The sequence below is a fragment of the Glycine soja genome, chromosome 11, assembly GCF_004193775.1.
Source record: "Glycine soja cultivar W05 chromosome 11, ASM419377v2, whole genome shotgun sequence".
In the NCBI taxonomy this organism is placed as follows: domain Eukaryota; kingdom Viridiplantae; phylum Streptophyta; class Magnoliopsida; order Fabales; family Fabaceae; genus Glycine; species Glycine soja.
Window position 1 is genome coordinate 19,230,082 of NC_041012.1, and position 9,868 is coordinate 19,239,949.

At 32.9% G+C, this 9,868-nt stretch overlaps 1 protein-coding gene across 1 annotated transcript; it reads right to left on the reverse strand.

Moving 5' to 3' along the window:
- Window positions 1–3,736: 3,736 nt before the first annotated feature.
- LOC114374133 (thioredoxin-like protein CITRX, chloroplastic) lies at window positions 3,737–9,432 on the reverse strand. The gene is made up of 4 exons (XM_028331734.1): window positions 9,108–9,432; window positions 8,060–8,182; window positions 4,996–5,076; window positions 3,737–4,140 (listed from the first exon to the last, which is right to left on the reverse strand). The coding sequence occupies exons 1-4, from the start codon at window positions 9,372–9,374 to the stop codon at window positions 4,024–4,026; spliced, it is 588 nt and encodes a 195-aa protein (XP_028187535.1). The 5' UTR covers window positions 9,375–9,432; the 3' UTR covers window positions 3,737–4,023.
- Between the last annotated feature and the right edge of the window lie 436 nt (window positions 9,433–9,868).

Below are 9,868 nucleotides of genomic sequence, written 5' to 3' on the forward strand. Positions count from 1 at the left end.
AGGACCAGGTTGGCACCACACAAAGGTAAAACATGAAGGTCAATGGTGAATTCAACGTTCTATATCGCTATCGGAACAACTTCGTATAGTTGGTGGCAATGAAGGCACTGGTCATTTCCAACCATGACTTTTAAAGGAGTTGTGTCTCGAGTGAGAAGGCCCAAACTGGAGACCAATGATTCTTGGATAAAGCTGTGAGTGCTACCCCCATCAACTAGAATCATCACCCTCTATTTATCAATATAGCCCGATAATCTCAAGGTTTTTTAGGCCAAGTGACCCGCAAGAGAATGCAAGCTAAGTTGGGCCATTGTCAGGTCTAGCGTATCGGGAGGTTCGGGTGCAAGGCCTAAGTCGATATATTCATCAAAGCAACGTTCCTCCTCATCCGCAATCAAAAGAAAAACCCTAGAGGCGCACCTATGGCCACAATGGTACTTTTCTTCGCAAGTGAAGCAAAGACCATGCTCGCATCGTGAAGCAAGTTCCTCCGGTGTCAAACGCTTAAGAGGAACTGGTGGAAGGGGCTTGGACAGAGTGGGTAACAACGGAGGCGGCGGAAGTGGAACTAATGGTGGAATGGTCGTAGAAGTCGTAGATGAAAAGGAAACACCGCGACCACGAAACGTACGATGATTGTCGAGAATCTTCTCTTCCTGAAGGCGAGCCAGCCTGACAGCCTGAACCAAAGTCAGGAGTTGGAGGGCTTGGACCTCACGATAGATCTCTGGGCTAAGACCCGAGATGAAACAACTTAGAGGAAACGGTGGTGGCAAGCCAATGACTCTGTTGGCCAAGTCTTTGAACTCAGAGAGGTAAGTATGAACCGTGCTTTTCTGGGTTAGTTTGAACAAGGCACTAGTGGGATCCTCGTATTGAGAGAGTGCGAAGCGTGTTTGTAGGGCTTAGAGGAAAATGGGCCAGGAAGTGAGTTGACCATTACTGGTCATCCATTGAAACCAGGACAAAGTGCGACCGTCTATGTAGAAGGATGCAATGGTCAGCTTCTCGTGGTCAGGGGTGTTGTGATATTCAAAGAATTGAGTTATCTTGAATATCCAGCCCAAAGGATCGATTTTGTCAAAACGTGGAACATCCAACTTCATGTGGTGGGAAGGTAAGGAGAGTGAGGAAGATGGTATGGCAGTGGAAAATGATGGGGAAGGGGCAGGGGATTTTGGTGTGGCGAGGTTGGTGATGAGCTCGTCAAGTTTGAGAGTCATTGTTTGAAAGTTTTCGCCCAAAGACAATTGGTGAGTGGTGAGCTTGACAATGGCCTCCTCCAATTTGTCCTGAAGACATCTTAGAGCAAGTAGACTCAGCCATTCAAACGAGAGCACCAAATTGTTAGGCTTTAGTAACAAATTTAGGCTTCAAAGAAAGATATAGAAGAAGGTAATATATTTCATTCATATCTTCTGCCTTATTACAGTAATGGATATTTATAATGAAAGTGAAATAACAAAATTTGGAATTCTGTGGTGACAAGGTCCTAACTGAAAGATGGTGAATATTCCTAATGGCAGACAAGATCAAGGAAGCTATCCCCCCAAGCAACCAACTCAACAAAAACGATTACACAAAATCCTTGAGGTAAGCTAGGACCCTACTCCTCCTCTGTGGCCTTGCTTCTGGTTTTGCTGAATTGCTATAAAAAAAATCCATAAGCATGGTTAGATAGACAATCACTAAACCAAGTGATTAAGTAGAAATGGTTAATAAGATGAATTTAAGATCGAATCATTCACATATTATTTGAATTTAATCATTATGAAAATAATTCTTTATCAGATTTTATTTATTTTTCGACAAATTTTAAATTAATCAAAATTCATTTATCTTACTAAACAGGAAGATTAAAAAAAAAAAAGATATGCAATCACTAATGACTTCTCTCATCAAAGCAAACAAGAATGATTATGCTTTTGATGCCTACTAAACCTTTGTTGCTGAACACCGAAAAAAAGTTATGAGGTTAATCTCATTTAGAGGAGTGACATCACTTTGTGAGTGCTTCTTGGTAATTGATGACACCCCACTTAAAATTGTTGTGTCAACCGCAGCCAATACATACCTGTTTTGCACTTGTTTTGCTTTCTTTGAAGGACACAGTAAAGTCATCTCATAGCATGAGTCCCCATTGGTTGTGGTCGGTTATATTGTACTGGACAACTCACCAGCTTTGAATGGAAGATCTTTGAATAGTGGAGGCTGCTTTGACCCTCCCATACTTATAGTACAATGAAGTTTCCTTCATGCATCCACCAAATCCGACATCTAATGAATAACTTGAATCAAATAACATGTCAATTTCCTTTCAGGGTGACACTCGTTTCTTTATCTTATTTTTAACACAATTTAATTATTTGAATGTTTGTTCAATAAAATATTATAAAGGCCGAGAAAGATTAATTTAGTTGACAACTATCATACTCATATCCTAAAACAGGCTTTTTTTTTAAAAAATGTTTTTTACCTGGGAACATTTTTACGTTTAATTTTTCAATTGGGGTGATTTTTAAAAAATTAGTTAAAATTTTTTGGTTTTACGACTTTGAAGTCATAAAACTTTTTTTTAATTGTTTATGTTTTTTGTTTTTTTGAAAAATATAAAAGTTTATATTTTTTACGGTTTTTTTCTAATTTTTTTAAAATTGTAAAAATTTATTTAAATGTCAAATAAATAATTTTAATTTTACTAATTAATAGTTTTTATTTAACATGATGTATATTTTTTATGGTTATATTTTATATGTTATTAATTTATTTTAATGTTTTATTATTTAAAATATATTATATATTTTTAATATTATTTTATTTAAATTTTTTTTATTTAAAATTTATCTATTAATAAAAATACACTAAAAAAATTAAAAAGAGATACTAAAAATTTGAAACACTTTAATTCAAAAATTGATGACATCAATTTAAATGTCATCAATTTTTAAATTAAAGTGTTTCAAATTTTTAGTATCTCTTTTTAATTTTTTTAATGAATTTTTATTAATAGATTATCTAAATTTTAAATAAATAAAAATATTTAAATAAAATAATATTAAAATTATATAATATATTTTAAATAATAAAAAATTAAAATAAATTAATAACATAAAATACAACCGTAAAAATATACACCATACTAAATAAAAATTATTAATAAATAAAATTAAAATTATTTATTTGACATTTAAATAATTTTTTTATAATTTTAAAAATTAGAAAAAAACCATAAAAAATATAAAATTTTATATTTTTCAAAAACAAAAAACTTAAACAATTAAAAAAAGTTTTGCGATTTCAAAGTCGTAAAACTAAAACAAAAAATAAAAATTACTTATTGTAAAAAATAAATTAACTGAAGTCATAAATAATTTTATAACTTCAATTAAAAAAAATACAAAGTCATAACAGGTGTTATGACTTCTACTTCAGGAGTGGTAACACTTGTCATGACTTATTCTCTTTTAGATAATTTTTTAAAAGTCACTCCATTTGAAAAATTACATGTAAAAATGCCCCCTGTTGATAAAAAAGCTCCCAAAACAATGTGAGTTCCAATTCTATGTAAACCATCCAGATCAACCCGATTTATTCTAATCGGGTTTAGTAAAAATCACTGATCCAATCCAGATCACATTTTGTCACATTCAACTGCCCCCCAAAAACATATCGGCACGGTGACAGGATAATAAATTTCATGCATCTAGCTCAACTCAGTCACTACCTAACACACAGATTGTCCCTCTCAATAACATTTTATATTTTGAAGAATGGTAGGGTGCAAATACATGATTGTGTTACAATGTTCTCTTCCATTTGACATCACATGTGATACACTATGGAGTATGTCGAGCTCAAAGTTTACATAAATATCATACGATTTACAACCTTCAATAACCAAAATCATATGAATCGGTTAGCACTTCAATTCTGTCCCAGATAGGCTAGCATTACACCAGACAGTATATTGCAGGATCCAGGAACACAAACTATGTCAGGTGATCAGAACACTTTGTTGTTGTTTCACATATCCTTGTCAATGATATCCCTCATCATCTGTATAGGGACAAGTCCTTCGGTTCGAATAGCTTCTTTGTTCGGATCAGGGCTAATAAAGAACACAGTAGGCAACCCACGAACCTGAAACATGTTATGAAATTTAAGTGTTCTTTAGAAACTGTCACGGTCCAAATTTCAACTGAAAGGCAAACCAATGATCAGATGTGTCTAGATCTGTTGCTAATGGTCCCTTTTGAGGGTCTAATCACCAACTAATGAAACAGTGATTCTTGTCAGCTATACTACAAAGAAAATAAATATGCAAGATCTAAACATTTGTGGTTATTATCTTTTAATAAACTGAAATATATGAAAATCAAGTGTTCTTTAGAAACTGTCACAATCCAAATTTCAACTGAAAAGGGCAAATCAATGACCAGCCTGTGTCTAGATCTGCTCCTAATGGTCCCTTTTGAGGGTCTAATCTAGGCTTGAAAGTTGAAACACCAATTAATAAAATACTGATTCTTGTTAGCTATAATACAAAGAAAATAAATATGTCAGATCTAAACATTTATGGTTATTATCTTTAATAAAAAAAAAAACAGGATTAGCATGTATAAGTATATGAGGAAACTGCTTAGATCCCATGATATATTGCATGTTTATTTTTGTCCCCCGTTTTTTTATGGATAATACCACAAGTTCTCATGTCATTTTTGTAGAGAGAAAAGTGGAAAAAGATAAAGAGGCATGTGAGTAAAACTGTAATGGGATATATTACAGTGTCTAGTGACTCCTCATGTTTGTAATTACTAGGTCATGTACATAAAAGCATGTGGGCCCAGCCCATATACATATGATTGAGTACTAAAACCCTTTCTTACAAATTTATAATACCTTAACAATTTTAATAAAAATTTACAAGACTTTTTTATGGATCACTATTAAGTTTTTGTATATGTACAAATTGTAAACCAAAAATGGGCTTATTACCTGCATGTCGCGTGCAAATTCGTACTCCTCATCTGTATCAACCTTAACAATCAGTGCCTTGTTTTGGTACTCAACTGCAAGCTGTAGAAATTTAAATATGGATGGTTATTCTGAGCTTTAGAATCAACTAATCAACAAGACAAACATTGAGGGAAATACTGCTGAATTTAGAACCATTCTATCGATTAAAACATGATATCCTTATAAAATTAAGGAAATAAGACAAAGTACGCAAGGATTGTTCAAGTAAAAAGTCAGCATTAAGGGAAACTAAACCAAACAGTTATAGAACAAATTCAAGATCCCTAGATGCTTGAATTGGTTCTCAGTCAGAAGACAGAAGATGAACTATTGCAGGCAACATAATGCACTAGCATGATTATCAGAATGCAATTTGTCCCTTGAGTGCAGTTCATCAATGTATCTCTTCTAATGATGGAAATAAAATAAAATATTAAATATAGGCTAATAATTATAATACAAATTATAGCTAACAGTCGTTTGAAATTTCAATAGAACTTGTGTAAAAATGCTTTGCTTGTAAACTGGTTGCAAAGTTGTAGTCAATGCTTTGGAACTTCATTTATAATACAGAGAACCACTTTCAAAATTACACCATCTCTCAATTAGGGATGCATTTGGAAAAGCTTATTTACAGCTAATCTGAACTTATCTTATGACATAAACACTAGTATTTTGTTTACCAATTTACACTTGTATATGTGTTGCAAGTGTGATGTTACATATAACTTATGAAAATAGTTTAATCTTGTTTCCTCTTCAATTATAGAAACAACTTATACATAAGTATTTACATTATATGCATTACTTAATATGCACTTAATAAGCTATTTAACCAAACACACACTGGCAAATAACTAAAGCCCCTTCCTGCTCTTTTAACACTTTCTAGTTCCTGGTCCACCCCCCAGCCCCACCTTTTGGATGAAACTACACAGTGACTCTTGCTTGTAGATTAAAATTTCAATGCATGCTAGCCCTAATCGTTGGTCCAACATGTAGATGGCACTATATCTACCCTTGTAACTTTCCTGTACATTATCATAAAGTTAAGAACAAGATATAAGATAATCTAAGACTTTTTAAATATACAGCATTAGATGAAGAGAAACTAGTGAACCCTTTCATAGTTCGTAACTATCATGCCTCACTTGCCTCCTCTCCTATTTTGCAACTACTGAACGACCCCAGTGTGACCCTCTGGTGACTCTCGGACAACCCATTGAGCAGCTTTTTTTACTTCTCATTCTCATTCTCCTTTTTTTTTTCAGTTTTCTCTTATAATCTTGTTCACTGTTCTCTATTCTCATCAAACTCTGTTTTCAATTAATCTCTTTCTTGTGTTTTTGTCTCTACAGTAAGTTCTTTTTTAGTTTTCTCTTTTTGTCTTTGTTCCATTATTGTCTCGTCTGAGTCTGAGGTCTGTTTTTTGGTCATCTATCTGCCAAAGTCTCAATCCCATTCACTCCTTTTTCCTCTATCTCTTTGGTTAGTCATGGCTGTTAGAAAATAAAGAGGAGAAACTAGATAATGAGAAACATTAACACCAAGAATTATGGACAAAAAACCCATTCAATCCTTCCTTCACTACTATCTACTTGTATGTTTGCTTAAGAGCTAAAACCTATAACTTTTTTATTGTTAACTACGAACATGTCAATACTATCGAGTAATTTTTTAAAATTTCTTTAGCATTTATGTGTATTTAGTATGAAATATATAAAAAAAATTCAGAATAGCAGTCATCCCCCCACAGTGTTTTTGGGGTTGGCCACTATCCGGGATTGATAACAGTGATTACTGTTACTGGTGGCCCAGTGCCCCAGAATATTTAATGTTCTTAACTATGTTGCTTGTCCACAAATCTCTTCTTTGTAATTATCCCCTTTAAATATTTTTGGGCATAAGTTTCAACCTTGCACACTAAGACTGAATGATAGCCCACCTAAAGCCACAAGTTTCAGCTTATCCTTGGACACATTCCATTCCATGTTGGAATAAAAATGAGATATGATACAATATCATGAGTTCAAGTAAACAAATTTTAAGTGAAGATCAAAACCTTTCACCTTTTTGTTTTCAGCCACCAGAACTAACAATAGCCTACATATAATTTGGAATGCAAGAACTAGCTAACCATCCATGGCCTCATCCACATTGGGAATTGATAAACATCGTGACAATCACTCAACATGACTAATAGATAACTCTATTGCTCTTGGAATAGATAAACCATAATTTGTTATGATCAGCTCAACCAGACAGGCTGTCCAACAGATTGGAAATCCTTAATTTTGAGGGCAAGGCAAATGAATAATATTTCATATTCAGTGTCATATGGGACTGATGAAATTAATCATTAATAGAATCAAATCTATACAAATATACATTGAAAAAAAACATAAGATATGCCATTATACCTTCCATCAACATCCAATAACAACAATAACTGTTAGTTTCAGTGAATAATTGAGAGCCAAATTTAGTTCACAATTGAATTTCAAAGTTTGCAAATCAGCCGCCTGTTTTACTTATTTATAGGCAAATCTCTGTCAAATATTTTAAGGAAATTAATCTATTTTTTAGTGAACAGAATTTAATCTATTTCATAACACAAAGTTTAAACACAATTAAAGACTCATAAAAGTCATCCTATACTTCTTTTTTATCCGTAGGAATTAAACACAATACCAAGGAGTTTACAACACTCACACACCCTACTCAATCAACTGAGTTTGCTAACGATTCTAACAAAAATCCTTTTAGGGGTTATAACAATAGGTTTTGTTGTTGCCGTGGAAATTCTATTTTCCCTACAATTATTTATCTCTTCCTTAAGGGAATTAGAAATCGTAAAATCCTAGACCCCCTTGATATCCTATACTTCTTTTTCGGAGTCTGATATTAGGAAAGGTTGAAATAAAACATCAGACACATTGTGCTATCTTGAAAGCAGAAACCAACATCACATAGGCAACAACACATCCTCATAGTCAAATCACAGCAATGGTTACGCATTTTGTACATCGATTGAACCACATACTGTTTCAAGTTCTTGTGCCATTAAGATGCATGGTCCACACCAAGTTGCAAAGAAATCAATGATAAGAGGCACTTTTCTTTCTCCCTTCACCAGCTCCTGGATTTCCTGAGCTGACAACTTTTTCTGCAAATCCAAAATAATAAACATTGGGATCACTAGAGCATCAAACTTCAATTAATTTATTAAAAACTAAAAATACCAAAACAAAAAAGTAAATAGCGTATGTACCGAATAGAGATTTTTTTCCACCTTCATCTTATTACAGTGTCATATACGATAAGTTTATTGACTTTTACAATAATTATCTTAAAAGTATACCAATAATGTAAAATTTTACACTAACAATGCATAGAAACTAAACTAAAAAAAATAAAATAAAATCTTTTTCTTGTTCTTTTTTCTTTTCTAGAACTCCTATATTTGTACCGTAAGAAGCTAAAAGGAAACAAATAAAAAAATGTATTTTAGTTCATAAGGGGTAAAAATTATAAGTTTTTATAAGAGTAAAAAAGAAACTGTTACATCAGAAACACAAAACCATTCATTACATCGAAAACTTCTAACTGTTTTGCGCCTTAACCGGATGTACAAAAAAATCTGAAAAATTATATATATTTTTTAAAAAGATCACAAAGAAAAGGCATTTTGTTGAAAGCAAGGTTTTAGATATTGGTCGGCGACCGTAATTTGGGCCGCAAAGTTAAGATTTTTTAACAGTCCGTGACTGACTGCAATGCAACCGCAATTAGGACTGTATCAGTCGCATTTGTCAGCGATTTGCTGCGATATTAACAAACATGACGAAACTACAATGCTTTTTAACTGTCCACGACTGCAACGCGACCACAGTTGGGACTGTATCCGTCACATTTGTACACGATCTGTCGCGATATTAACAAACGCGACGAAATCGCAGACTGCGACCGATATTCAAAACCTTGGTTGAAACGTAGATAGAACGGTTATGAACGATGAAAATTCACAAATTGCTAAACAGGACCCAGAAACACAATGATAAAAAAAACTGAAGCAATTTGAAGTGGCATACCACTAGATAGTCCTCTCTGACATATTTCCCCTGGGGTGGTTTGCAGAGCAACTTTCTGGGCAGTGTGGAGAGTGAAAGAGGCCTATTGTTGTTGAGGTCAGTGGTTGTGGTTTTGGTGAGAGGATAAGGATGTTGTTGTTGTTGATGATGATGAGTTAAGAAAGAGGGGTTTGGTAGAAAAGCAAAGAGGGGTTTGGAATTGAAGGTTGAGAAGGGTGAGAGAGTGGCCATGCGGTGGTGAAAGGCATGGCAATGGAAGAGAGACATTATTGTTGGTTTGGATTGGAATTTGAAGAGTGTGTTTTTGAGTGGGGTTTACCATATCTATTATTCTCTTTTACACAAGGTTCTTCTCTGTCACTAAATGCCTAACCAGTGTAGATGATGGTAATAATTTGGAAGATTTATGCTTTTGTAAAAATGTTTAGAACAAAATAAATACTTTTTGATGTTTTTTATTTTCTGAAAAATACTATGATTTTTTATATAAAAAACATTTTTTATATAAAAAAGTAACTTAATAATTTAAAAATAAGTTTAATGATTATACACTCATTTTATACTGTTTATCCAATGAAAAAAATTATCATTATTTTTAAATAATTAACATAAAACTCAACAAGAATCTTATAAACATGATAAGTTATAATTAAGTGAGGGTATAATTATTTTTTTACATTTTTAGTATATAATTCTTTTTCAAATTCTAAACATGTTTTTCGGTGAAAAATAAATATTTCTTTGAAAAAAATCAAAACAAA

What these genes read in the sequence shown, in the direction of transcription:
- LOC114374133 (XM_028331734.1), bottom strand. Translation starts at nt 9,374, where the DNA reads ATGTCTCTCTTCCATTGCCATGCCTTTCACCACCGCATGGCCACTCTC. An exon ending in TGGCACAAGAACTTGAAACA is followed by an intron (nt 5,077 to 8,059) that starts GTATGTGGTTCA and finishes AAATTTCTACAG; the next exon opens with CTTGCAGTTGAGTACCAAAA. An exon ending in AATTTGCACGCGACATGCAG is followed by an intron (nt 4,141 to 4,995) that starts GTAATAAGCCCA and finishes AACATGTTTCAG; the next exon opens with GTTCGTGGGTTGCCTACTGT.